This window comes from Perca flavescens, chromosome 8, assembly GCF_004354835.1.
Source record: "Perca flavescens isolate YP-PL-M2 chromosome 8, PFLA_1.0, whole genome shotgun sequence".
Classification (NCBI taxonomy): Eukaryota; Metazoa; Chordata; class Actinopteri; order Perciformes; family Percidae; genus Perca; species Perca flavescens.
The window spans coordinates 2105353-2132305 of NC_041338.1; the positions used below are offsets into that span (position 1 = coordinate 2105353).

At 41.6% G+C, this 26953-nt stretch overlaps 3 protein-coding genes across 6 annotated transcripts; 2 read left to right on the forward strand and 1 right to left on the reverse strand.

The window, feature by feature from the left end:
- The first annotated feature begins 366 nt into the window (after positions 1–366).
- On the forward strand, positions 367–5028 carry tmem170a (transmembrane protein 170A). Of its 2 annotated transcripts, none has more exons than XM_028585446.1 (3): positions 367–842; positions 1784–1954; positions 3067–5028. In XM_028585446.1, exons 1-3 carry the CDS (start codon positions 731–733, stop codon positions 3195–3197), a joined length of 414 nt encoding a protein of 137 aa, XP_028441247.1. In that variant the 5' UTR covers positions 367–730; the 3' UTR covers positions 3198–5028. The 2 variants fall into 2 exon arrangements, with proteins under 2 accessions (XP_028441247.1, XP_028441248.1); XM_028585447.1 differs by having other exon boundaries at positions 367–723.
- Positions 5029–12218: 7190 nt separating this feature from the next.
- Positions 12219–14733, reverse strand: cox8b (cytochrome c oxidase subunit 8B). The gene is made up of 2 exons (XM_028585585.1): positions 14510–14733; positions 12219–12544 (listed from the first exon to the last, which is right to left on the reverse strand). Exons 1-2 carry the CDS (start codon positions 14615–14617, stop codon positions 12449–12451), a joined length of 204 nt encoding a protein of 67 aa, XP_028441386.1. The 5' UTR covers positions 14618–14733; the 3' UTR covers positions 12219–12448.
- A 2683-nt stretch (positions 14734–17416) lies between these two features.
- c8h11orf24 (chromosome 8 C11orf24 homolog) lies at positions 17417–26210 on the forward strand. Of its 3 annotated transcripts, none has more exons than XM_028586101.1 (4): positions 17417–17514; positions 20587–20708; positions 20841–20961; positions 25276–26210. In XM_028586101.1, the coding sequence occupies exons 2-4, from the start codon at positions 20679–20681 to the stop codon at positions 26208–26210; spliced, it is 1086 nt and encodes a 361-aa protein (XP_028441902.1). In that variant the 5' UTR covers positions 17417–17514; positions 20587–20678. The 3 variants fall into 3 exon arrangements, with proteins under 3 accessions (XP_028441902.1, XP_028441901.1, XP_028441900.1); XM_028586100.1 differs by having other exon boundaries at positions 20587–20681; positions 20808–20961; XM_028586099.1 differs by having other exon boundaries at positions 20587–20961.
- The last annotated feature ends 743 nt before the right edge of the window (positions 26211–26953 follow it).

The following is a 26953-nucleotide window of genomic DNA, read 5'->3' on the forward strand; positions in this document are numbered from 1 at the left end:
TTAGCCGACTAAAAACAACGAATTGGTCGACTAATCAACTAAAAGGGGACAGCCCTCTCAGAAATTGCCTCATCTAGTTACAATTAGCCTAATGTTACTCTTCTATTTTTACCACAAAGTCCTTACAATCTAAAACAGATGAGAAAAATACAAATGATGTTAATATGTGAATTCTAATATCCATAGAAACCTTTCTCTAGAACATATTTATGGTTATGAGTGACTGAGTGAAACAAACATTTGAAAGAAGGGAGACTTGCATTTGGGTTAATAACTAATTCATAATGACCTATTAATAATGGCCGTTTGTCCCACTTAGTTCACCGTCTCAAATGCACCTTTACTCTGAGCTAAATGTTCCCGGGATTTAGCTCGCTAATTCCTAGCTATGTACAAATCCAGCCAACCCAATTAACCTCATTCAGGAGGATTCTTACTAACCACTACCAATTATATTAACTCTGCAGTTTTATGACCTCTGCTTAAGTTTAGTTCCTTCCAGAGGGCTTGTTTTGAGTTCGCGCTACTACCTGACAGACCAAACTTGGGTTTAAAATGCATCCGTAAAATAGGGTCGGACATCGAGCTTGGTGACGTCGAAACAAGTTATGTTGACAGCTAGCTTGATGCTAGCTAGTCTTGCGTCAAGATCAGACACCGAGTCTTAGCTAATCCCTCACCGACTCTCGTCTTCGATTCACAGATGCGGTGTGTAGTTTCAATGTGAGTAATGCCGGATAGGTACAGCGAGATAGGCTTCGTCAAGCAAATACTCGGTTTGAATTTAGTGCCGAGAAAGAATGGCACACACCGAGGCAACGACACTCTCAACGACTTCTCAGGTGGGCTGATGTTTGGTAGCTTGTTAGCTGTAACATACATACACACAGACTGTGTATCGGTGCTGAAAACCTCTAGGTTAATGTCGGGGGATGAATATCACATGAAGTCGCGTCTAGTGTTTCCCTTTTAACGAACATGGCAACGTTCAAATGTATCCCTAGAATAGGATAACGTTAAGTGTTGTTGGACGCTGGGTTGTTAGCGTTAGCATTGTCCTGGTGCTGTGTATATTCGTGAACTAGCTAACTTCCTGCTTCATCCCAACGGTCGTTAATAGTCGGACTTTGTCCAAAGCGATGTGTAACAAATGTGTAAAAATGTTATTATAAGATTGCGATGTTCTTAGCTATTTTAGGTGTGTAACGTTACTTTCCTGTTTACTGTAGGAACATTTTAATAAAGAATAGTTTCTTACAGCTCCTCTATTTGTGTGTGTGTGTGTGTGTGTGTGTGTGTGTCTGAATAGCCATGTGAGATGTGGAACTTACTGTGATCAAACCGTGTTTCTGTTTCTCTTAACTGTTATTACATTTAACCATGACACTTTTTGTGGAGTTTTCCCCTCTCATTCCTCCTGCTCTGGCGTTCCCCCCTCTCATTCCCCCTGCTCTGGCGTTTCCCCCTCATATTCCCCCTGCTCTGGTGTTTCTGAGCCCCAAACCGGACACATTTGGAAACACTTCTGACCCGTTTTGGTTTGGAATCTGTGGGGTTGTGTTTCAGTCTCAACGACCGCAAACGGAGACCTTTGGCAACGCTGACACTGACGCCAGCATTTCTCTAGAGGAGATGAAGGCTGTTGATCCAGGCAGCTGGGACCACATTAATGAATAATTGAATGCCCTAATTGAATTGCCCTAGTGCACGGTGGACCTGTAAACAACGTGCACTTTGATGGGCATGCAGTGATGTGTGTCTTTGTGCTTGTGTGTTTTTCTAGAGATGTGGTACGGAGTGTTTCTGTGGGCAGCGGTCTCCTCTCTGGTCTTCCACCTGCCGGCAGCGCTGCTCGCCCTCGCCACACTGCGCCAGCACAAGATGGCCCGATTCATTCCCATCGCCATCCTCCTCATGGGCATCGTGGGACCAGTTTGTGGGGGAGTCCTCACCAGTAAGTCTTCTAACCCTTGTAGTAGGGCTGCAACAAACGATTAACTTCATATTGAATAATCTGCTGATTATTTTCTCGATTCATGGTTTAGTTAGTTTAGTTCTTTTTGACATAGGATGATCTATGGAGAACGATATCTCGCTTACATGTATGCCGAGTGTGTATTATGCTAGTGACAATTAAACTGATTCTGATTCGATAAAATGTCACAAAATAGTGAAACAAGTCCAAACTGATGGCTTTACATTTCTTTTCCCCAAGATATTCAGTATAATATAATATAAAGCAGGAAATATAGAGGAGGGAATCAACATATTTGAGAGCAGGAAAAACAGCATTTTCTGCGATGTTTTTTTTTTGCATGAAAAATTACTTTCACCTAACAATTTTCAAAATAGTTGGAGATTATTTTTCTATATTGCTGGACTAATCCTTGCAGCTCTAACGAGTATTACGGTAATTTTAACTCTCATATTCAGATAAAATGCTTCCGCTGTAGTGCCCAGCTGTCATAAAGGACAACGGATTTGCAACACTAGCAGGCTGAGGTGGACAAATCGCAGGACAGAGAAGATCGGCATTCAGGTTTAATTTAGACAATACTAATCCAGTGAAATGTGCTTGTGTCAGGACAGATTATATATTAGTGATCTGTGATTTTGTCTTAACTATTCATTACTCAATTCAGTTTTCCTGACTTATGGAACATAATGTGGTCTATCTCATCAGAGATTGGTAGGGCTGGCCTTGATTAGTCGACTAACACTAATACCATTTTATCGACTAATTGATTAGTTGATTTAATGGACATATCTGTAAAACTGAGTTTCTCCATAGTGAATAATAAAAGAGAGGGTTAACTTCTCCGGCTCCAGATTTCCAACCGTGGTCAGAAAGAACCGAACAGGGGAGACACTTTGTTTCTCTCACTACGACTCTAGAGTTGCACTGGAGGCAAAAGAGGCACAAAAAAAAAAAAAGAGACAGATTAGAAGAAAAAAAACTACAGATTAGTCAACTAACCAGAGGCAGCCTTAGCGACTAGGTCAAACTAAACCATAAATCTGTTGAATAATGATTGCCTTTTTTTTTTTTTTTTTTTTTTTATAAAGGTGCAGCCATAGCAGGTGTGTACAAGGCTGCAGGAAAGAGGATGATGTCTTTGGAGGCTCTATTTTTCGGTGTGGGACAATCATTCTGTGTCCTCATCATCTCCTTCTTCAGGGTGCTTGCCACCCTTTAGCAGCGCCGAGGCCTGCCTGGCTGGCCCGCTGGCTAGCTCGCTGGCTGCTGGCTAGCTCGCTGGCTGGTTCGCTGGCCGGCCCCGATACTGCCGGCTGAGTCTGAGGGTCGCACCTTCTCTTGGCGGGACCCAAGTTTAACACGGTACAAGACTAGCTCCCTGGCAAATCCCGGTACCCATGTAAACCAGTAGGGCCCGGGACATGACGTAATTTTCCTCCTGACCGACCAAGACCAGAGCGGATTTGATTGAACTATGAAAGAAAGAGCATTGTGTAAACTGGAGGTGTGTGTTTGCAGCACTAAGCCTTCTGAAAGATGTCCACTGTAGGACAGCACAATGCTGCTTTCACATCACAGGCCAACCACACTACATACACTTTTCTCTGATCTTTAAAATATATTGAAGATGCGCTCGCAGGGTTAGCAACATTTTAAAATAATATTATTAAATCATTATTCCTTTATTTATTAATAATAGTTCTTCCTGTGTGGTGTGAAGGCAGCAGGATGCTGTTCTCCCCTATTGCCGGGGTTGCAAGTTAGCAGCAGGATGACACTAACCTTTCTCAGGGGCTGTGTGTGTCTGTGTGTCTGTGTGTGTGTGTATCTGTGTATCTGTGTGTGTCTCTCTTTCACTATCGGTCTGACAACAGTTTGACTCCATGCAATGACTGCCAAGAGACAGAATAACAGGCAGGAAGATGATGGTTATATGCAAGATTCTGGCTTTTTTTCCCTCGAGGCCTTAACTTCTTTTTTTTGACTTCCAAAGTGGTGTTTATCTTCAGGGCTGTCTTTCTTTAACACTGTCTCCTGCTCCTTTCATTCTAGTCTGACTGCCGGTGTGTTACTTTTCATTCTTAATAAGTTAGAAGCACCTGCAACATGTTCCCTTCTAGCTTTCTCAGCTAATTTATTTCAGACAAGCCTACAAGTAAAGAGGTTTTTATGGATAACGTTTTTATGGGACACAACATTTTTATTTTTTTTATTCTGCCCTGCAGATGCAGCCTATAGAATGTCTTCAGTTGCTCATTCTGGTTGGTTGGTTTGGTTGTGAGTGAGGTTTGAACACCAGTCCGCTCAGATTACCAAACGACCCCCTAAAAGAGTTTGTGATCGTTTCTTTTCTCTCTTTGAATGATAGTATGTTTTTACAGTTGTGTCATTTTGGGACACTGAACTGATTTGTATATATTCTAAATTATTTCCAGGTCTTTGTAGCTTTTCAATCTTTATGACCAAATATGTTTTGCTATTTTTATTTCTCTGCACTACATGTATTACAATGTAATACGATTATTGAACAGAAGTGCAGTTGTTAGTTGTTGGGCTCATCATATTCTCCCAGTCCTCCGTGGCTGCTTTTAGTTGCTTTGTTAGCCGACCGGTGCTTCTGAATCACTATCCCGTGCAACATACAGACAAATGTGAACTCTACACGTACAACTTTGACCTGTATGAGAAAAAAGATGGAGCTTACAAGTGATGCTGTTTCTGTTTTAACAACTACTTACTCTAGTAGTGATTTACTCTAGCTGCTGACGCCACTACCAGAAATGTATTTACTGTTGGCCAGTTGTGACAGGAGTCACTTTTCCATTGGTTTTGATTTTATTTTTGTATCTTTGTCTTGATGAAAAGCTGCTTCTGTAAAAACTGCATCAAGAAATGATTTGGCATCAGCCATACACATTTGGTTTCATTGAATTTTGATGATGTCTTCTCTGGACTACAAACGGGACTAGGTGAATCCGCTGGAGCAGGGGTGTCAAAATCAACTTGATTCATTAGGGCCAGACATGTAGAGTTTATTGACATGCTTTTATTTAAGTGAAATGGTAAAATATTTTGACTGTATTATTGCATGTCTCATATAGTCTTCTCACATACAATTTGGTCTGCATAAAGCCCTGAAAAAGTCAGCAAAAAAGTTACTTAGCCATCTCCGACTTTAGCAAATCTTGCTTTAATGGTGTATAACTCCAGACAAATATGCAAGTTATCAAAAATAACCACGCAGTGGCCCTGGAGCTTTTGAGGGTCTGGGGCTGTTGCTGGCTTCCCCCAGTTAAGAATTGAATCTAGCTATGAATGGAACAGAGACGAGACGCGGGGCAAAGATCCAGGGGGCCAGACGCATAGATCTATAGATTCACAACTAAAACGGTGTACGCACAAAGACATGTGCAGACATGTTTTTGGCGCATGTACGCCTCATTCTGTTTTTAAAAATCTCAGTGGTTGTGGAGCAGACTTTACAAAGTTCTTCCCAAAGAAGGATTACATGAAAAGATCACCCACAGGGAGACGATGCTCAAATGTAAATTTATAGAGTGATAAAACTCATCACTCGTAAATCTTATAAATGCACCTTTGATTGACATTTAACAGAACGCTGATAACAATCCGGTATATTGTCCTGCCTTTAACAGCCTGAACAATGTTTTACCATAAGGTTACATCCTAATCACATCCTTACCATATCGCCCACAGCTATCTCTAGAAAACGGTAGTCTGCGTGAGGTGCTTCTTTTAGAACTATATGTGATGTGTGGGAAATGGCGTATGCATGTTTTAATGCTTTAACATCCTTTAAAGGTGCCCTGCCACATGTATTTCATTACTTTGTGGTGATGTCTGAAGGTCTACCATGGACTCTATAAAACATTTTTGTGGAAAAAATGCCTTGGTTACCTTATTTTAAGCCATTTTTAGCGTGGTATAGAAAGCCTGCAGGAAGACTCTGCTTGATTTGTGCCAGTTCTCATTAATATTCAACAAGCTAAGCTGCTTGACTGATTGGCTAACAGCTAGCCAATGTGAGCCTGGCTATCAGCATACTTTACCCAGCGCAACTGTGCGAGCTCATGAATAGTAATGAGCTCAGGCAACATGATGTCTAACAGATTTCAAAAAATACAAGGGAAAACGGTTTTGTGTGGCTGGGCACCTTTAAACATCTGGCCCCATCTGTGGAGTTTGAGTCGTTTATTTTCTGTCCATTTCCTACTTTTGTGGTTTATTTTCATTCTGGTGCAGATCGTTTTGCGCATTCCAATTGGAAATATTGTTTTCCTATATTTTGCTACGTGTGCCATTTTAATCTTAATTATCCCAGGATTTTGGGTAAAAGAGCAAACTGCAGATTTTCGTATAACCCCAAAAAATTATTATTTAACCCTTCAAACCAAAGATGGCTTGAATTTTCTTTTCCATGTACTTCACTAGCTACACTTGAGTTCTGTTACATCTGAAGGAATAGTCTCACAGTGCATGTAGATGTGCAACAAATCAAGAATGTTTGTTTGACTCATGTTTAGTTCTGGGAAGTACAATCTATAAAACTATGAAAGGAAATAATGTTGACTTTAACAACAACACACTCTGATTGTAAGGACAAGGCTACAGACGTTCAGCACCCATGGGACCGACAACGGGACAGGAATTGTTTCAAACTGCTAGTTAGCTGAAGACTTGAGAGACCAGCAGCAAAGGCTATTTTTTGCCTTTGTCTTCTTGTAGAAACATTTTAATGGTGGGTCTTTTAGAGCCTCAAGAGATTTCCTGCCACACCACGCCACTAACTTCTTCAGATTTGTAATTTCAGTGTGAAAAACTCACTGTGTGGCATCGCACTGAAGATAATTTTGGAAGTGCACGGCCATTAGAGGCGAGTGAAATGAAAGTTACATTACTGTTCCTACAAAGACTTAGTGACGCCGTGAAAAAATCCGAGCACCTCACTGAAACTCGTGGCTGATGCAGAAACAAATGAGCCTTGTTTAGAACGAGCCCTTGGCCTTGCTTTTACGCTGTACGTTTTGGAGAATGTTTATTTTTTTATGGTTGTGTAATTTAGCTCTTTGAGAATATGTGTGTGTCCTCTGTGGTTCTGTTACAGCAGCACATGTTGGCGTGGATAAAACCTAGACATTGACAACTTTAGTCTGGAAATGTTCAACAGTAAGGGTTGCCCAATGGCCCGGGGCAAGTAAATCTAACAACACACTCGTGCCGTTTGGGCGTCATCGTATCATAATCATTTGATTCAAATGTCCCGTTGGCCTCAATCAAGGATTGACTTGGCGCTTCATGCTTTTGACTGTTTTCCCGACATGTTTTCACACTTTTGATTTTTATTTTATTTTATTTTATTTATTTTTTAATTTGGTGAAATGTTTTTTCCAATGCTTTTTTTTCACGGGTTTTTCGCCCCGTTTTGTCCAATCTTGTTTTTGATGGGTTTTTTTTTCCTTGCCTGACCGGACAAGTGGGAAAAAAAAAAACCTTAGCGTTGACCCCTGAGCTAGTAGTCAACATTTTTTGTGTGTGTCCTGTTTGGCATCTTCATCAGCTGGGTTGCCTACTCTATGTGCGTATGATTTCAGAGCTTTTTAGTAAGGTCTATTTCTTTGAGTTCCGTTGATCTTCTCATCCGACCCATGTTAAAACCATAAACATGAATTCCACATGTTGTACTCTTGTATTGAGAGAGAAAAAGGTCAGAGGTCAAAGTAGTAAATGTCCATGCACACAGACGAGGCCGTCTCCGAGTCCTTGATGTCAGACTCCCAGATGGAGTCCTCAGTCCCTGTGTAAATGTTCTAGAAGCTACTTAACACAGGAGCACAAAGCAGGCAAGAGAATGTTAATTCAAAGTGTTAAGCCAACACTAAAAGAACATTAAGTAACGCTAATTAAGTAGCTGCCCTCTGATTGGTACATAGGCCGGGCTTATTTCTCCTAAGGAAGGGGAAGGAAACAGTGGAATAATACAATTATTAATGCTAAATTAAACTAATGACATTAAGTTCTAATAATTTGACTAATCTGACTCAGTGACCACCATAACAAAAACATTGTGTAGTCTGAACCCTGCATTAGTTTGGGCTAGCTGGACCTTATAAATTGTCTAAACTGGCATGTCAACATTGACACATGTTGAGAGATCATAATTGTGATGAAATCCTAATTTTGACTATCCCAGGAATTTATTTCATCATTTATTTTTATCATTCCCTACATTTTTTTTTTTATTTCTACTTGGTGTTTATTTTTCTGGCAGAGATGGGCTTCCGTACTTGAGTTGTCCCATACAATCATTTTGAAAATTGTCATCAAGCTCCCTGACTTCTGTGATGTTCTTTCAATTACAATTCATTTTTTTTGCCGGGTGTATTGATGCAAATGATTTTTGATCCATAGCCAAGTTATGTAAGTAAATTACAAATGTCAAAGTAATGCTCAGCATCTGCTGTAATGGAACCATTTATCTCCACATTCCTGGACTGATTTTGTTCCGTTTTTAGTAAATGGAAATTGTTTTAAATATTGAGTAAATTAAGTGCCAATGGTTAATATTTTCATGGAATAAAAATGTTTCAACTATCATGTTGTGGTGCGTCTTATGTCCTTTATCCCCCTCTAGTGGTGAGAGCTGCTTTTTTCATTTAAAACCGGGCTCTCCATCTCCAAGGACCCCTCAGCTGAAAAAGAGACGGAGCAGGGACCCCTCGCTATATATATTGAGCTGCATATTAAACCGGGCCTACAATAATGTGTAGGGCGTCCTAGAACCTTTTAAATATACCTTTTCATGGGGGTGTAAGGGTGTAACTTTGCTTTGAAGTCCCCCCCGACTTCCTCTGCCAGAAAAATGTTTTCGATTTGAATCCCATTTCCTGCATTTCTACATTCTACATTTATAGGGACCGTGGTGATCCAAACTCCAGGAAATGATGAACTTGATTATAATGATAAATTCTTCTAGAAAACATACTAAATGTGTGAGAAAAAGATGTCTTACTTTATTTATTGTTTAAAATATTTAAGATAAAATAAAATAAACTAATTTGAATTTGACACATACAGGATTTTGAGTAGTTTTTTTTTTGGTGGGGCATGTCCCCTCTGTTCCCAATGGAAATTACACCCCAAGGGTGCATACAATACTAAGCTATTAAAATAAGAATTGTTGACATATTCATATATTTATGCATCATGTTTTAATGTTAAAATGTGGAACAGTGAACCCTGAAGCTGAACTGGATCTGTGGATAGCCAGTAATCCTAGCATCCATCATGTGTACATTTAACAAAGTTTTATCTTGTTGGCCCTTTTGCCTTCACCCTGCGGTCCAGCTCACCCCAAACCATCTCGATTGGGTTCAGGTCCGGTGACTGTGGAGGCCAGGTCATCTGGCGCAGCACTCCATCACTCTCCTTCTTGGTCAAATAGCTCTTACACAGCCTGGAGGTGTGTTTGGGGTCATTGTCCTGTTGAAAAAAAAATGATGGTCCAACTAAACGCAAACCGAATGGAATGGCATGTTGCTGCAGGATGCTGTGGTAGCCATGCTGGTTCAGTATGCCTTCAATTTTGAATAAATCCCCAACAGTGTCCCCAGCAAAGCCCCCCCACACCATCACACCTCCTCCTCCATGCTTCACGGTGGGAACCAGGCATGTAGAATCCATCCGTTCACCTTTTCTGCGTCACACAAAGACACGGCGGTTGGAACCAAAGATCTCAAATTTGGACTCATCAGACCAAAGCACAGATTTCCACTGGTCTAATGTCCATTCCGTGTGTTTCTTGGCCCAAACAAATCTCTTCTGCTTGTTGCCTCTCCTTAGCAGTGGTTTCCTGCTGCTAGAACTCTGTGTGGCATTCATCTGGTCTCTAATCTGAGCTGCTGTTAACTTGTGATTTCTGAGGCTGGTGACTCAGATGAACTTATCCTCAGCAGCAGAGGTGACTCTTGGTCTTCCTTTCCTGGGGCGGTCCTCATGTGAGCCAGTTTCGTTGTAGTGCTTGATGGTTTTTGTGACTGCACTTGGGGACGCATTCAAAGTTTTCGCAATTTTCCGGACTGACTGACCTTCATTTGTTAAAGTAATGATGGCCACTCGTTTCTCTTTACTTAGCTGATTGGTTCTTGCCATAACATGAATTCTAACAGTTGTCCAATAGGGCTGTCGGCCGTGTATCAACCTGACTTCTGCACAACACAACTGATGGTCCCAACCCCATTAATAAGGGAAAACATTCCACTAATTAACCCTGACAAGGCACACCTGTGAAGGTAAAACCATTTCAGGTGACTACCTCATGAAGCTCATTGAGAGAACACCAAGGGTTTGCAGCGATATCAAAAAAGAAAAGGGTGGCTACTTTGAGGAATCTAAAATATAAGACATGTTTTCAGTTATTTCACACTTTTTTGTTAAGTACATAATTCCATATGTGTTCATTCATAGTTTTGATGTCTTCAGTGAGAATCTACAATGTAAATAGTCATGAAAATAAAGAAAACACATTGAATGAGAAGGTGTGTCCAAACTTTTGACCTGTACTATATATATATATATATATATATATATATATATATATATATATATATATATATATATATATCAAACTATAATTTGGTGCCCCCACCACCCCCCCTCCTGCAGAAACTCTGAGGACCCCCTGTTGAAGATCTCTGATTTAAAAGATTGTAGTTGGAGTTTCCACACAAGAAACAAATATGAAACCATGTTTCATATTTGGCCCATAAGGAGGATTAAATCAGGACATAACAATCAGTTTGTTTTTCACTCTCAGGAGTAAAGAACCAGGAAGCCTTCACAGCTTTGGGGATGAGGGTGGAATGAATCCACTGCCTCGATCGTACCAGAACACATTGGTGCTGCACGCAGTAACAAACCTCAACATTTGGATTCACTATGAAATGAAGAGCCGTTCATAAAAACACGTCAGCGGCTGTCGGTGGCCTTCTCCTCCTCCCTGGCTCCTACATTTCCTTTGTCATTTCTTCATGTATTTACATTCATATAAAAACGAAATGCTATTCCCCAAAGTGCAACTGTGCATGATGGTGCACATGTTATTGTGGTCTATACACAGTACAGTACATGTAATATATAATTCTGATTATACTTCTGAATTCAGGACTTAAACTCGCTGCACAGCCTTTTAACAGTCAGCTAATGCTACTTTTAGTAAGTAAAGTAAAGTCAATACTGAATACCACTGATCAATTATATATACTAGGGGTACTTATGAGTACTGCAGGGGGTATGTGAGTTTTTGGTTGTTACAAAATGCTGATTAAAAAAGATGTCATGCAGAATTCATCAAATAATTATGCTATAATAATGAATTTGGGATGGATTCCAAACATTTGAAATGTTTATTTAAATGTTTTTCAGTTACAAGGCTGTTGTACCAGACCATTTTTTGTCTACTAAAAATGTGACGTTTTTGTCGCCTTCTTTGGACCTATTCTTGCCTTCCCTCCTTCCTTCCTTCTATCTTTTTTTACAAGTTTGTTGCTTTTTTTGAAGTTTTTGTCTCTTTTTTTGAAGATTGTTGCTTTTTGATGTTTTTGTCATATTTTCAACCTATTCTTGCCTTACGTCCTTCCTTCTTATTACTGTCTTTTTCTGAGTTTTTTGTCTGTTTTTTTATTTTGTTGCCTTTTTTCATCAGCATGGATTATTCCTCTTCATATAAACTTTTTTTTCTACCAAAAATGATTTGGGCAGGTCAGGCGGTACTTGGCTTAAAAACACAATTCAAAGGGGGAACATTATTGACACAAGTTTGAGAGCCTCTGGCATAGAGTATATAAGGCCTTATGCCAGGAAACAGTAAAAAGAAGACAAGAAAAAGTTAGAAGGAAACGGAGAGAAAAAGCAGTTAAGAAGCTAGAGCTAAAGAGAAGGTGAGACAGATGAGAGGTGAGTGGATTAAACTTTAAACCGGTGTTGTGTCTGGCCAATACAAAGTGCCTAGATTAGCAGCATGACCTGCAGATGAACCACTGAAAGCCACCTGCACAACAAAAATAATGTTCCGTTTAGTTTAGTTTAATTTAATTTATTTGTTTCACAGAACATAAAAAACTAATTCTGTGAAATGTTTGCATCTGCGGATTCTGTTTCAATTTCAGTTATTACCACAACCAGAGGGAAATCTGCAACCCAACAGCACACACACACTGAGCCCTTCTCTGTCTAGGAAACCGGTATTTATTGGTAAGAGGTTGACAGGTGCACAGATAGGTGCATGAACACGGGTCAGAAGTGCAGAAACAACTGGCGTCTGGTCTGATCAGCTGCAGAAAGATGGAGGCCTGGAGGGAGAGGCCTGGAGGGAGAGGGGCCGGCTGATCTGCATCTTCATCTGGGCCGGAATGATTCTCTGTTCTCCCTCTTCTTCTTCCTCCTCCTCCTCTTCTACTCCTTCTTCTTGTAGTCCTCCAGGTGAGCCAGGATCCAGCCGGAGGGACCCAAGATGGCCACGAACAGGGCAGTCATGGCTATTGCCTGCTCCTGAGGGACACACAGACACAAAGAGATCACTGAGCAGCATGTGGGAATACTTTCAGGGGTTTCCCTGCCATTTTCAGTCTTAGGTGCAGCACCCAAGCCGTTTTTGTCAGCACCTAAGCTGAATGAATGTGAAATACGCCAAAACGTCCCAAAAATGGCCAAAACTTAAAAAGAAAACGTGTACCGAGACCTCACAAAGACTCCAAAACTAAAGGAAGAGATTGATTAAACATATTCTTCTATCTGTGTGGCACAACCCCTCCACTGGTTCTTTACTAGACCTGTGTCCCAATTTGGTCATAAGAGAAGAAGGTTGCTGTTATCGTTGGCAGGAAACACAACAACAACAAAAATACTTTTTTGATTCTGTAGTCTGTCCAAAAACAACACCCTGCCCATCTATTTTCAGGACTCGAAAAAAGTCTGAGAACAAGCAGCAACTCAAGCATTCTGGTTTTCTAATGAAAGCCATCTCCGATGACGTGTTCAGTAGAAAGTCTAAATGTCCTGATTCAATCAGCACAGTCACCATTTGTAGCATTTCTTCTTCTTAATCTAATTCATTTGTATTGATATTGTATCAAATCCTAACAGAAGTTATCTCAGGACTCTTTACAGACAGACCAGACTCTAATTTGCTCCTGGTTTGTTATTGAGTCATTACCTCTCAAAGTGGGTCAAACTTTGAGCTAAATGCAGTTGGGTAAATGGAACCCAACATTTAATGGAAGTGAATATATATGAGTCATTCCCTAAAAAACTGTACGATTTGGACATTGACATTTTTTTTTTACCAAAATGTATTACTTTTCCGAACAACCCCCACAACATTAAGGGCATATTTAACTTCCACAAAAACATATTTTCCCACCTACAGGTCTTAAATCCCTATTCTAATTGGTCATTATTTTATGATATTGGGAACCATTAGTCTTCAAACCGTTATGGACACCAATGAAGCACTCTGAATATAATTATAAAATGTGTTCGTAATGGAATCAACATCTTCTATTATAAGAAACATTACCTGTAAAAAAAAAAAAAAGCACAGTTCTGTTTATGTGAATAGCAAAATAGATTTTCTAATTTGAGTTCTCATATCCCAGTAGCCTATATACTTTCATTGAAGGCCATGGGGGACATGACATGACAAAACAGAGGGTGTCAACTGAAAAAAACAAGATCCTTTCTGTTATAAGACAAAATGTAGGCTATTTAATGTGATTTTACAGTGGGACAGTTCAACTGGTATAAAAAGCTGCGGTGGTTAATGCGTCTCTGTGTGTCTGACCGTGATCCACATCAAGGTCAGTCACTTGGCACCTGCTCAACACACAGCTACACCTCACACACACACTTTACTCTCCAACTTCTACACACTCCGATCCCAAACCCTGCACTACTGCTGACTAATTAACACCGTGGAAGAATAACATACATAGTCTGCTGGAGGATATGTGATATATAGCCTATGTCGACATTTCGGAATCAATAGTCTCCATATTGCGGGGCTATTTATGTCTCAGCCGAGATGTGTACGTGTTAGATTTAGGCGGAATAATGGCGAGATACTGACGCACATGTCGAAAGAGTTAAACATTAAAATTCGTTTGATAAAATAAAGTTCGTTCATAAGCATGACGCGCGGACAAATAGTTATGCTAATGCATTATATATGCTCATATATGTATGAGTGAAGCATGAACATGTAGAGTTTGACGCAGTTAGGGGAAACTCTGCTGTGTCACATCAGGCCGAGATGCGCTGCTGCGACGCGGAACCGCACCTTACCGCTTAATTGTTGCTTAATCGCTAATAACGCCTTAATCAAGCTAATAACGCCTTAATCAAGCTAATAACGCCTTAATAAAGCTAATACCGCCTGATACATGGCTACAGCCTGTTGCCGGGGATATGTTGCCCTGCCGCCGTCATGTTAGGACAGTAGAGTGAACGTGAACTCACCCCCGTAGAGATGTGGTGCTTGGCAGGTTTGGCCGACACATTGGCCACGGGGACCAGCTGAGTCCTGAGCGCGCTCCTGAACAGGCGGGACACGGTGGGCAGAGACATGGCGACGGAATCGGAGGACAGTACAACTCCACAGGCAGCTCTACCTGACTTTCTGTTTTTCTCTATGTGCCAGGCGCAGGGTGTGCGTGCGTGCGTGTGTGTGTGTGGGAGGGAGGGAGGAAGGGAGGGAGTGGGACGTCCACGTTGAACGCCTTCAGCCAGCGTCGGAATTTAATTGGCCGGCTCACCTCGGGGTATGTGACTCCGACCGCTCTGTCGTGTCCTCATTTCACCCCCAGACTGTAGGCTACGAGACGCCTCTATACTTCCATGATTTCACCCATAGCCTGTACAGTAGACTGTACAGTAGACTGGATATAAGGGACGGGCCGCCTCTATACTTCCACCTCCTCTTGTCGCTGGGAACACAACACCGCAGCCGCCTGCCGAGGAGACGCTTCTGAGCATTTATTTCGACAGATGAAATCATGTTGGCTAAATATAGGCCTATCACTTCTTTGTCAAAGTTCAAACAATTTCGCCATACGCCTACAGTAGCCTAACAGTGCACTGCATGTTATAGATATTTTATAGGAATGGTTCCTTTGTGTGCAACTTTCCACAGAAGAAAGTCCACTTAAAGAGGAGATGCTAGCCTAGTGATAGTTAGGAGGTGTTTTCTATCTAGGCCTGCCTACTAGAAGCCTACAGTGTCCAGTTCAAAACGGGCCTGTTTAGAAAGGGCTTGGCCTGTGCTGCTGCTGCTTGAAGCTTTCTCCAGAACCGTCCTGCACCTGATATGCACCCACGCTACTGATTTATGGTGTACTTCTCCTTCAGAGGCAGTGGTGTAGTCTATGTGACTACACCACTCCAAAGCTCCAGGATTTCCATATACCCACTTAAAAATGCCCAATGACACACAACAACATACTTTCCATTATATTTTTGATTATTTTGAGTTGTCATCTGTGTTTTTCTTCTTCACATAGGCTAAATAAAGATATGTCCATCGTAGATTGATGCATAAAAGTTTATCCGACTACAGGAAAAGAAGTCGTTGATGCTCAAAACTTCCCTGGGGGAGGACACCCAGACCCCCGCGCTCTCATATCCTCCCCTCCTCCAAAGGCAGGTTCTGGCCATATACACACAGAGTACAGTATACCAACTACAATACATTAGACTACACCACAGAGGAAAACATTGTTCTACTACAGTTAGGCTACCGGACAGAAAACGTTACAGATTTAGATTTTACTCACAAAATATTACTATTAAAATGTGGAGCAATCGCAGACATTTGCCCCATGGATATGGCCAGTTACCAAATCCGGCCCGTTATGAGAGCCAGTCAGCAAAAATATCCATTAATCCACCACCAGAACTGGACCGAGAAGGGCTCACATAGAAGTTGTCAGCCGGCTCAGGAATGTGAGTGTGTGTGCCAGTGTTGCTTGAGAGGGGGGGGATGAAAAATAAAGAGAGATTTTGTTCAACTACATTTTAGTGTTGTCTTTTTTTGTCAGCAATAGGCTACATGTTGATATCGCCACAGTCAGCGTTGAAAGCCGGGGGTGCTGTCTCGTTTCATCATTATTATTGTTAATGAATTTAAAAATTCACACAAAATTTCACTTTATGAGTTTTTTTAACATTAATATGAGTTCCCCCAGCCTGCCTATGGTCCCCCAGTGGCTAGAAATGGTGATAGGTGTAAACCGAGCCCTGGGTATCCTGCTCTGCCTTTGAGAAAATGAAAGCTCAGATGGACCAATCAGGAATCTTCTCCTTATGAGGTCATAAGGAGCAAGGTTACCTCCCCTTATTTGGCCCACCCATGAGAGAGAGAAAGAGAGACATCATGGCTTTTAAATGAGCAAAGTGGCAGATGGTCAAGGCCCCCCCCCCTCCTCTTTCCTCCTCAATAGCTACAGACACAGAAATGGCACATCATAAGGAAAGCTCATTGTGGGACTGGCTCTAGTGGCTGTAATTCCGACCAAGGCTGAATTTAGGGAAAAGAGACTTCAGATACAGTATTAGGGGACCACTAAGGTCTATATAAAAGAGACTTCAGATACAGTATTAGGGGACCACTAAGGTCTATATAAAAGAGACTTCAGATACAGTATTAGGGGACCATTAAGGTCTATTAAAAGAGACTTCAGATACAGTATTAGGGAACCACTAAGGTCTATATAAAAGCATCCAAAGAGCACCATGTCATGGGACCTTTAAGTAACAAAACAATCGGATCAGTAGGAATTCAACATCCTATATTTTTGATATATTATGAATTGTCATCTGTGTTTTCCTTCTTCACATAGGCTAAATAAAGGTATTTCCACCGTAAATTTGTGCATAAAAGTTTTATCTGAATACAGGAAATGAAGTTGTTGATGCTCAAAACTTCCCTCGGGGAGGACACCCAGACCCCCTACTATGATATATTATTCATATAATATTATTATTATTATTATTATTATTATTATTATTTTATTGTTGCTGCAAACTGAAGCAAGAACAGGCATTTTAATCGCATCCTGTTTTGCTGCAGCAGTGGCAGCAAAATCTGTCCTGTCCTGTTAGTAGTGTCCTGAGGAGTGTCCCGGAACAGTGCGTCAGAAACTGTCCTGTACACTGTCCTGTGACACCCAGACACTGTCCTGTGACTCCATGACTGTCCCGGGACAGTGTCTGACTGACCTGGAACACTCCTCAGGACACTACTGGCCAGGACAGTTGTTGCTGCGGCTTCTTCTCCTGTTTTGGTTTGGTGTGACCTGCAGAGGGCGGAAATACGCCGAGGATGAGTCTACGCTACCAGAAATAAAGGTGCAGAAGAAGATCCCTTGCCTCCTGCCTCCTGCTTACAGGAAATGTTGAGTTCCTCAGCCTGATGGGTGCATGTCTGTCTCTGTTGTCTTCATCAGATTAACCCCAACATATCGCTGGTAAGTCTCCCAAATCACATTCATTGTGGGTAGCATGTTAGCGGTTGTATTCACTTTACACTATTAAGAAACCCCTCCCTCATGTAAATGGCTTGTTAGCATTAGCTAGGCTACAATTGGCATGTTAGCTGTGTTCTCTGTTAAAAGGGTGCTATCTTTTCATTATTTACCGTCTACTCATTTTTCAATGCACACTGCTTACTGGCACGATAACAGCCGGTATCGTCGCAGTTTGAGCTGTAAACGTTTGTCTACCTGTTGGTTCATGTTACCGTGTCCTGTTAGCAGTAAGTTAGTCGAATATGGGCTAAACTTTGGTATTGCCCATCTGAACTGTTACTGGTGTCGGCGGTAGTGGAGTTGTTCCTCGGCTTATTGACCACAGGACGGACGCATACAGCGAGCTGATGCTAGCGCACCACGGACCCAACAACACATTCATCGGTGGTGTAGTGGCTCTACTGTACTGTGTATGTGTGGGTCAGAATGGGACTTTGGGGGTTGGGGGAATCTTTAGCCTATGCAAAGAAAAAAACAAACATGACAATTCAAAATATGTAGAATATGATGGAAAGTACGTTGTTACATGTCATTGCGCATTATTAAGTGGGTATATGGAAATCCTGAAGCTTATCTTAGTGGGTATACTGCTACACCACTGCATGTAATACATTGTTGAGATAACGTTAGGCTTCTGTAAATGTCCACGCATGAACTCTGCACTGTATGTGAATACTTGTTGGATTATCAAGATATTGTTTAACCCTCCTGTTGTCCTCGGGTCAAATTTGACCCATTTAAAAAAAAAAAAAAGTTTCTATATCAGAAATTGGGAGTTTCTTTCCACCAAATTGTCAAAAAAGAAATAACGTGGATGGTTCCCTACAATCTTTAGGCTACTCTTCACAAGTATAATAAATGATAAATGATTCACTAATTTCATTGAATTTGCGTGTTTTATTCAATTTTATAGCATTTGAAAGAAAAAAAAAATTAAAAAAGGGGGAAAATGTCGGAAAAAGCGACAAAAACGTCAGATTAAGTGTCGAAAAATACGACTTAAACGTTGACATTAATTTTATTTTAAATTTGGACCCATTAAAAACTAGAAGTTGCAGGTCGATAGGAAGACAACCCAAGGGTTGAATAACGATTTGCGTTGGTTGGCAGAGTGAATGGATGCCCTAAAGACTTGGTTTGCTTTAAACAGCCTGCTTTTTGAATCGACTTTGGTCCTGAGGCTTTCTCATTGGATTCCTAACTTGCGTGCTGCCGACGTGCGGTTCTTCGTGTATATAGACCGCATGCTGTGTGTGTGTCTACCAATACTTTTCTCCACGTATGCATCTGTAACGACCTTTGAGTGGTTCCTATATTGACATTCAGGGCAGGTCCCTACAAAGCGTTGTGCTGGAGCTGAATGGAAGGAGAACTGTAAAACAAAACAGAACAGAACTGTAAAACAGGATTATTTTTTCCAGTTCTTAATACCGTGATCAGAAGAATGAAGGGAACATTTAAATGTCCCAGCTAAAGTTCAGGGATATCATCACCATTTAGGAAGCACAAGTGATGGTGAATCAGTTTCATCTGCTCTGGTGCAAATGAAAGTGACAACCGGTGCAATGGAGAGGCAAAAGCAAGACCCACCCCCCTAAAGAAAAGGGAAAGGTTTTGCATGTGGTGGTCACAGACTATTGCTATGTCCTGATGCTTCCTAACTAGGGCTGGGTACCAAATTCAGTATTTTTAGGCACCGACCGAAATGCCTCTAAAGCAGAGTAATTCAATATGTGGTCTGTGACCCCTAGGGTGTCCTCACAGTTAGTGCAGGGAGACCGCCAAATTCTGTCTAAAAAAAAAAAAAAATAATAATAATAAGATTTTGGAAGTGTGTACGATCGTGTTAAATAAAGTAAGAAAACATCCACAGAAACTAGGACATTTCTGTAAATAATCTGTGATTATGTAACATTATTGCAGCATTTATTTTAGGAAAAAACAGTAAATATAATAAGAAAAAGAGGAATATAAAATGTTTATCCAAATAAAAACTAAAAAAGGCTTCAGGCTTTTTGCATAAAATTAACATTCATGAGCGGCTCTACTGCCCTAGGTGAGACTTGCGTTGTTCTGCCACTAGATGGCAGTCATTCCTCACGTTTGGTAAAGGGTTCTCTTTCTGTTATGGAAATCCTTGAATCCTACTCCTCTCTGCCGAAGCTATACTATTACATTAATGGTAAAGGCTGAATGCAATTTATTTGAAACAATTTGCAATAATGTGTGCTTGTAGGTCTAGTTATGCTGTTTGGATTCATTCTAGCATATCTGAACCAACCTTTCTTTCAGATGTATAACTATGCCACCTCCCTTTACTTTGCCTCCAGTACAGTTTGTTTTTACCGACATGAACTCATGCACTCCCCAGCTGTTTTAAGAAAATTACTGAGACTTTAAAAAAAAAAATGAAACATTTTTTTTTGTGAGGCGTTTTTAAGGCTTGCGTCTTAATTCGGAATCAGGGTTTCTCCCAGAAAAGTTGTTCGGCCCGGTGGCAAGTGTCTTTTTTTTCGCCGAGGGCTCGGCTGTGGCCAGTCCCAGACTTTAAATTGAGAATTTAAAAAAAGCTATAAGACAGCTTTCATAGAGCCCTACGTTAAATCAGTGCTAAAAGCTAATTGGAGATTTATAAATATGACTACGTCTAAGTTTCCAACTGAGCTGCCCCTCTGTGACTGTAATTAAAATTGCAAAAACATTTTCTCCAGTTTAGGCCTGGTGGGGGGGCAACTAAGGCTTGGTGGGCCACCGGGCTTGCAATACACTGGGGCAAACACTGGGAATGAATGGGTTTGATAATAACAAAAAAAATAGAATAACACCAGACTAATTTAAAAGACAGTTAACAGCCGAGTCTCAAAAGTCTGCGCATCCTTTTAACAAATCTATTGGAAGAGTTTTCACGAGAAATGTGCAGTGACCCGTCACTGTGTTGAAGGAAGGAAAACTAAAATCTAAGTGTCCCTTCCACATCTCTAATGGCTGCCGTTGTGTTGGTGTCCCATGTAGGTCCAGAGAGTGGATGCTGCCTTCACGTCCTGCTGGTCTCCATCCTCCCATTTCAGCTGAGCCTCAACTCCGAATGTGTGTGTTGCAAGTTGATGGTGTGTGCACCTGACTGTGCCTATTGGGTGTGTAAATCCATTCTAGGCCTATGTGAGTGTGTTGCTTTAGGAAGTGTGTGTGTATATATGTGTGTGTGTGTGTGTGTGTCTGTCAATACCCCCCAGCCCACCATGTCCCTGTGTCCCTCAACGCTCCAGCTGACTCCATTGGTGTGTCTTGGCCTCCTCTGTCTGCTGTTTCTCCTCACTGACTCCACAGTATCTAAGAAGGGCTCATCCCAGCTCCTGAACACAAGACAAGCTAACTGCTCCGCTGCATGTGAGTATGACAGTGATGGAAGAAGTATTCAGATCCTTAACTTTAGTAAAACTACTAATACCACACTGTAAAAACACTCAAAAGTTCTACAGTGAAAATGTTAAGGAAAAGGTATGTAAGTACCATCAGGAAAATGTAGTTAAAGTGTTAAAAGTAAAGAAGAATCCTCCCATTGTAGAAAGTGGAAAGGATCCATACAGTTCGGTCAATCAATGAAGTGTTTAGTCAGCTAATCATTTCAGCTGGACTTAACATAATACCACATCAGATTTTATAAACTACAAGTGTTTTGTGTGCAGAAATCTTAATGTGTAAAGTAACTAAAGCTGTAACAGATGAATGTAGTGGAGTAAAAAGTACAATATTTCTCTCTGAAATGTAGCGGAGTAGAAGTAGAAAGTGGCATGAAAAGAAAAGACTCAAGTAAAGTACAAGTACCTCAACATCTGGACTGAAGTACAGTACTCGAGTAAGTATGTACTTAGTTACATTGCACCGCTGGAGTATGAGCCAAGATTCCGACATAAAGGAGCGATGGTCACACAGCTGAAAAAAGTCTGAAATGCCTTTTACATATATGTAAATACATGTTCATGTACATATGTCTGCTATATGCATCTGGCCATTCATTCAAAAGCTACTAACTTGTTTTAAAACTGTATTGGTATTTTCAGTATTTAATCAACATTTTTACATCCTCCAAAGATACCCATGGTGTCCGTTTAGATTTGTAGTGTTCAGCGTTGGGTTTAAACAGCTGGGCGACTGGTCAAAAAAACAGACTTCCCGTGTGTTTTCCTAACTGCTTTTTCTTAACCTTTTTAATGTAAAATGTCATGAGGTCAAGGAAAGATGTGAAGGAGAATTCAAAAAGACACAGGAAAAGACTAACCTGACTCCTCCAGATGGATCGCTTCGCATTTGCTCGGCATATCCATCTGGGAACTTTCCGTTGGAGAACTTTTGGGAAGTGGCGAAAATACTGGTTAGCTGATTGGATGAACCATCTGTCTATCACCTATGTTGGTGATAGATGGGCCAAATCAACCAATCAGATCAACGAAGCGTATGAAAATACAACCACAAGCCCGCCCCTGCTGCTGCAGGCAAAGCATAGCTCGTTAGCTCAGCAAGCAAGCAACATGTCGGTAAAGGATATTTGCCGTCTGTGTAACGAGAATTTAGGAATAAAAGACACCATTTCAGGTTCCCGGTCCATATTCCAAAAGAAGGATCCAAGAGAAAAAAGCATTAGCGAGCAGCTAACAGAATTAGGGCTACCGCTGTCTGAAAATCGTGGTTAGCTGATTGGATAAACCATCTGTCTATCACCACCTAAACCCGCCTCAAAACCAACGCTGATTGGCCCGGTTGTTTGGCTAACGGCTCCAAATGTTCTCTATCTCAAGATGCCAGACTGATCTGCGAGTGGAGAACTGGAGCTCGCCAGATCAGGACGATCTCACGAGGCTATGAAATGACATCACGTCAAAGAAAGGGTCCAGGGAGAAAAATACAAACATTCCCCTTTTTAACAGTAGATGGTGCTGTTATCTTAAACAAGCACTAGTGAGTCCTGCCCCTGCACTTTTTAGTTTCAACACTAGATGTCGCTGCCATTTTCACATGTGAATACAACTGGGCTCATTAAATCCACAGTCTCAGCTTTTATGTCCCTTAACCACTAGGGGTGGGAATCACCAGAGGTACCACGATACGATATTATTACGATACTTAGGTCACGATACGATATTATTGCGATTTTAAACATATTGCGATATTCTGCAATATATTGCAATTTATTACCTTTTTTCCAACTTCATTATTATGTCCCCAAAGGAAAACTTTGTCAACATCTGTTTGTTCATCTCACATGAATTTTATTGCTGTAAAATGTGACTGTCAAGCTGACTAACTAACCAGCACTTTAATGAATATGTTATAAATGTTGTATACACCTGGCAAACTGAACTGTTTGCATTTTTAATTAAGGTGGACTAGACTACCAACAGGTATGCACTGCTGTGCTACTACAGGTATTTTTTACAATTAAAATGAGTACAAAAACGGCGCGACGGAGTCACGTACCTTGGTTCCGGTGTTTTTAGCAAGTGACAAAATCCTTCATTTTCCACAACGTTGTATGGACGCAGGTCTTTGCACATGAAGTAGGCGATGGCTTGAGTTATTTTCTTAGCTCGCTTTGAATTGGGAGGTAGCTTTGTCAAGCTAAGTGTGTCCAGTGTTGGTTGGTTTTTCGGCGGAGCTGGTTTAGCATTAGCTTTACCGTCCTCGGCTAACGCTAACTCTGGATGGTGGCGTGTGAGATGAGCCCTCATGTTTGTGGTATTCCCTGAGTATTTTATTTGCATACGACACTCCTTGCAAATCCCATGTTTCATGTCCATCTCAGTTGTCCCCTCCTTGTTAAAAAATCCGAAAAAAGTCCAAACACTTGATTTAAACGCAGATGGTGCATTTCTGATTTCTTTCTCTGACGCTGCCATGTTTATTTTATCTACATCCTCCTGCACGCTGACAGTCACCCCGCTGACCTCACCAGAAAACAAACAGCGCCATCTGGTGGACTGAATAAGCCATTGATTTTATTATTATTAGGGCTGGGCGATATGGACCAAAAGTCATATCCCGATATATTTTGGCTGAATATCGATATACGATATATATCCCGATATTCTTTTCCGCAAAGTGAGAGCAAATGTTCAGTCAAAGCCAAAATCAAATATGACATGTCACAAGTAGTTTCATAGAGACAGTTGCAAAATCAAATAAATAATAAACCGGTTTCTTCACCTGGTTCATGATTAAATGCTCAGCTGTTCAAATAACAATAAAATGTAAACCTAAATACTGTATAACAGGAGTACCTTTTTTGAAATCAAAGCTCCATATTTGTGATTCGTTCCAAAGGTCAATTAAGCTTTTGATATTAATATAATCTACTTTGTTCAAAATGTAATGCCTCATGCCTGTAAGCCTAGGTTTATAGTCCCATTCTTCCACTTGATACTGCTTCCACTTAAGTAAACTAAAAGATGAACTATCGACTACAAAACAAAGAAACTAATTAATGTGTTAATACAAAGAATATTTATTATGATCGGTTCACAGATCTGAGTCCAAACGGAAACTTCACCCTTCTGAACTAAGAGTTTCTGCTTCAAGGTGAAGTTTAAAACAGAATGAAATGTCCAGGCTCATTCCTCCACTATTTATTTCTGTATGTATTTATGCGTTGCATGTCATTTTAACGAGCACTGAGCTCCAGATCCTGCAGCCGCAGACGGTCTCTGCTGCCCCGCTGTAGCTTCTCTCCGTCCGCCTGCCGCCGGCAAACTTAGTGGAACTTTCCGCCGATATCGACATACAGGTCGTCCTGGACTACGTGTAAGATCCTACCGATCACCACTCTGTCTTTGGCTGGTCCGATTTGGATCAGCGGGGACCGGCGCAGCAGCGAGGCAAAGCTGTGTTTTTCCCGGGGGAAGAGACGCTGCGGCCGGCCACGGAGCTCTCCGCCTCCCGCTGCCGCCGGAGCTCAGGTTGCTGGTCGAAGGCGGCATACATAATCATAAAACACATTGTCACCTGTTAAATGTTATTCATTGCTGTTTGTTCTTTTCATTTCCTCTATCGAACATAATTAAGCAGTACAAAAGTCCGGCATCTTTAGCGTTGATCTGAATGCTTCGCACCCCTGTTCCAAGATGGCGGCGGTTTTGACGTATGTTTAGAACCTCAAGGCGACATCTGTGTATATATCTATGGGAGCAAGGATCACATTTGAACTATATCGATATATGCGATATGGTCTAATTCCATATCTCATTTAAAAATATATCAATATATTTTTAATATCGATATATCGCCCAGCCCTAATTATTATACTACCAAAAAGTTAAATTCTGATGTGCAATTTAAATAATAAAAGATCGATACTTGGCGCCTGTGTATCGATACAGTATTGCCACAAGAAATATTGCGATACTATGCTGTATCGATTTTTTTCCCCCACCCCTATTAGCCACTGCTGGTACCAGCTCTACTCTACACACTGCCGTGACCTAACGCAACGCACACACAGAAAAACGCCATAAGTTGATTTCAACTTCAGGACTGTTTAGCCAAGCTCCTGCGGACAAAGTGTCAACTCAACAGGTCTAAATACTCTACAAAGCTGCTTTCATCTGTGTTGCTTTTGTCACATATTGTCTGTACAGTATAGTATAAAAATGTTTTATGATTCATTAATGTTTTTTTTTTTTTTTTTTTTCTTTCTTCCATGGTCTTTAGTCATTCCTGGAGGTCTTTGTTCCCCGGGGGATAATGATAATGTCAGTGTAAATGCAACCGATCTACAACTGAAAGGGCACTTAAAAGGCGAACAGGCGGACCAGTTTCCCATTCCCAACTCACTTTTGTCCATCAGCCAAGTGTTAAATAACTCTGTAGCGCTCATCCAGCCTTCTACCACGCCGGCGGCTCACACCGAACCAACCAGCAGCGCTGGTGCTGCCACGACCGCAGCTACACAACCTGTTGGGAATGTAGTCCCAACCGCTTCGCTGGGGACTTCTGCAAACACGACAGCACCACCGTCTGCTGCTACAACCGCTACGTCTACCACAGCTACGTCTACCACAGCTACGTCTACCACACTGACGACTACAAAAACAACAGCAATAACTACACCACCGTCTGCTGCTACATCCGCTACGTCTACCACAGCTACGTTTACAACAACGGCAACATCTACAGCAGCAGCCACAGCTCCACACCCTGCAACATCTGTTAAAGCAAGAACCAGACTTACAACGGCTAACCCAACCGTTGCTATGACTGCAACCACCGGTACAAAGATGTCCCCTCCTCCACCACCATCAGCCGCTACGCCACATCACGCCCCGAGTACTGGGAAGCCACCAATTGAGACCTCTCCACCCACAGGACCTACTACCATAACCACTACCAGTCCCAGCACACCGACTGGTCGCAGCGTGCCTGTCGCCGCGGGGCCGAGGGTTCCCGTGGTAGACGTGGCGGGGGCCCCTCTGACCAAGCAGCTGGTGGACACGGCGTCCTTGCTGTCCGTCCTGCTCTTCGGCCTGCTCTTCTTCCTGGTCACAGTGGCCGTGTTTGTCACGCAGGCCTACGACAGCTACCGGAGGAAGGACTACACCCAGGTGGACTACCTGATCAACGGCATGTACTCCGACTCTGGTGTATGAGGGAGGGGGAGGGGGAAGGGGGGGGGGGTATGAAGAGGCGAAGCAAAGCACAACGCATGGAGGTTGTTTTTGTGCTTGGAGTCAGAGACCGGAGTGGAAGACGGACTGGGAGGTAACGCGCTGGTGCTCTGAATTCACGAGGTGAGTTCACGGAAAAGTAGGAGTGGAATAAACTGACCCTGAAGCAGTCACTGATCTGTTTCCCTCTTAACAGCTCCACTTAGCGCTGTGTTCTTTCTGCTTTTCCTTCTTTAATGGTTTGAATGTGACGAGTTTGGCTTGTCCCTGCTTTTCCAAATGTTGAGCATCATAAATAGAGGTTACGTGGATGTAACTCCAGCTCTATGTGTACGTGCAAAGCCCTTTGCTATTGGCCCACGACGGAATCTCCTCCACAATGCTGGGCAGACCAGCTGTAGTTGGTTCCAGGGCTGCTGGACCAATCAGGATGCTTCCAAGGTGATAACAAGCTCAGCAGATGATTTTTTCATGTTTCCAATGTCTGGCTGAAAAAAATGTATCTGTCAAATTGTTTGAGTTATTGTACCTTTTTTTTTTTTTTTTTTTTTTTTTTAAGATGTATGTAGTCACACAGAGGTGTAGTGCTCATTAAGGACTAGGGATATCAAAAAATCAAGTTTATATGAATTTGGACACCAAATATATCAGAGACGTAACTTTCATTTTCTAGTAATGAACTAATAACTTATTTCACCTAAAAGTGACTGAAAATGTTAAATAAC

Excerpts from the sequence above, each read along its gene's own strand:
- tmem170a (XM_028585446.1), top strand. The coding sequence starts at position 731 with ATGCCGGATAGGTACAGCGAGATAGGCTTCGTCAAGCAAATACTCGGT. Across the intron at positions 843-1,783 it reads CACTCTCAACGACTTCTCAG|AGATGTGGTACGGAGTGTTT; the intron begins GTGGGCTGATGT and ends GTGTTTTTCTAG. Across the intron at positions 1,955-3,066 it reads TTGTGGGGGAGTCCTCACCA|GTGCAGCCATAGCAGGTGTG; the intron begins GTAAGTCTTCTA and ends TTTTTTATAAAG.
- cox8b (XM_028585585.1), bottom strand. The coding sequence starts at position 14,617 with ATGTCTCTGCCCACCGTGTCCCGCCTGTTCAGGAGCGCGCTCAGGACT. Across the intron at positions 12,545-14,509 it reads AGCACCACATCTCTACGGGG|GAGCAGGCAATAGCCATGAC; the intron begins GTGAGTTCACGT and ends TGTGTCCCTCAG.
- c8h11orf24 (XM_028586099.1), top strand. The coding sequence starts at position 20,679 with ATGGTGTGTGCACCTGACTGTGCCTATTGGGTGTGTAAATCCATTCTA. Across the intron at positions 20,962-25,275 it reads AGCTAACTGCTCCGCTGCAT|TCATTCCTGGAGGTCTTTGT; the intron begins GTGAGTATGACA and ends CATGGTCTTTAG.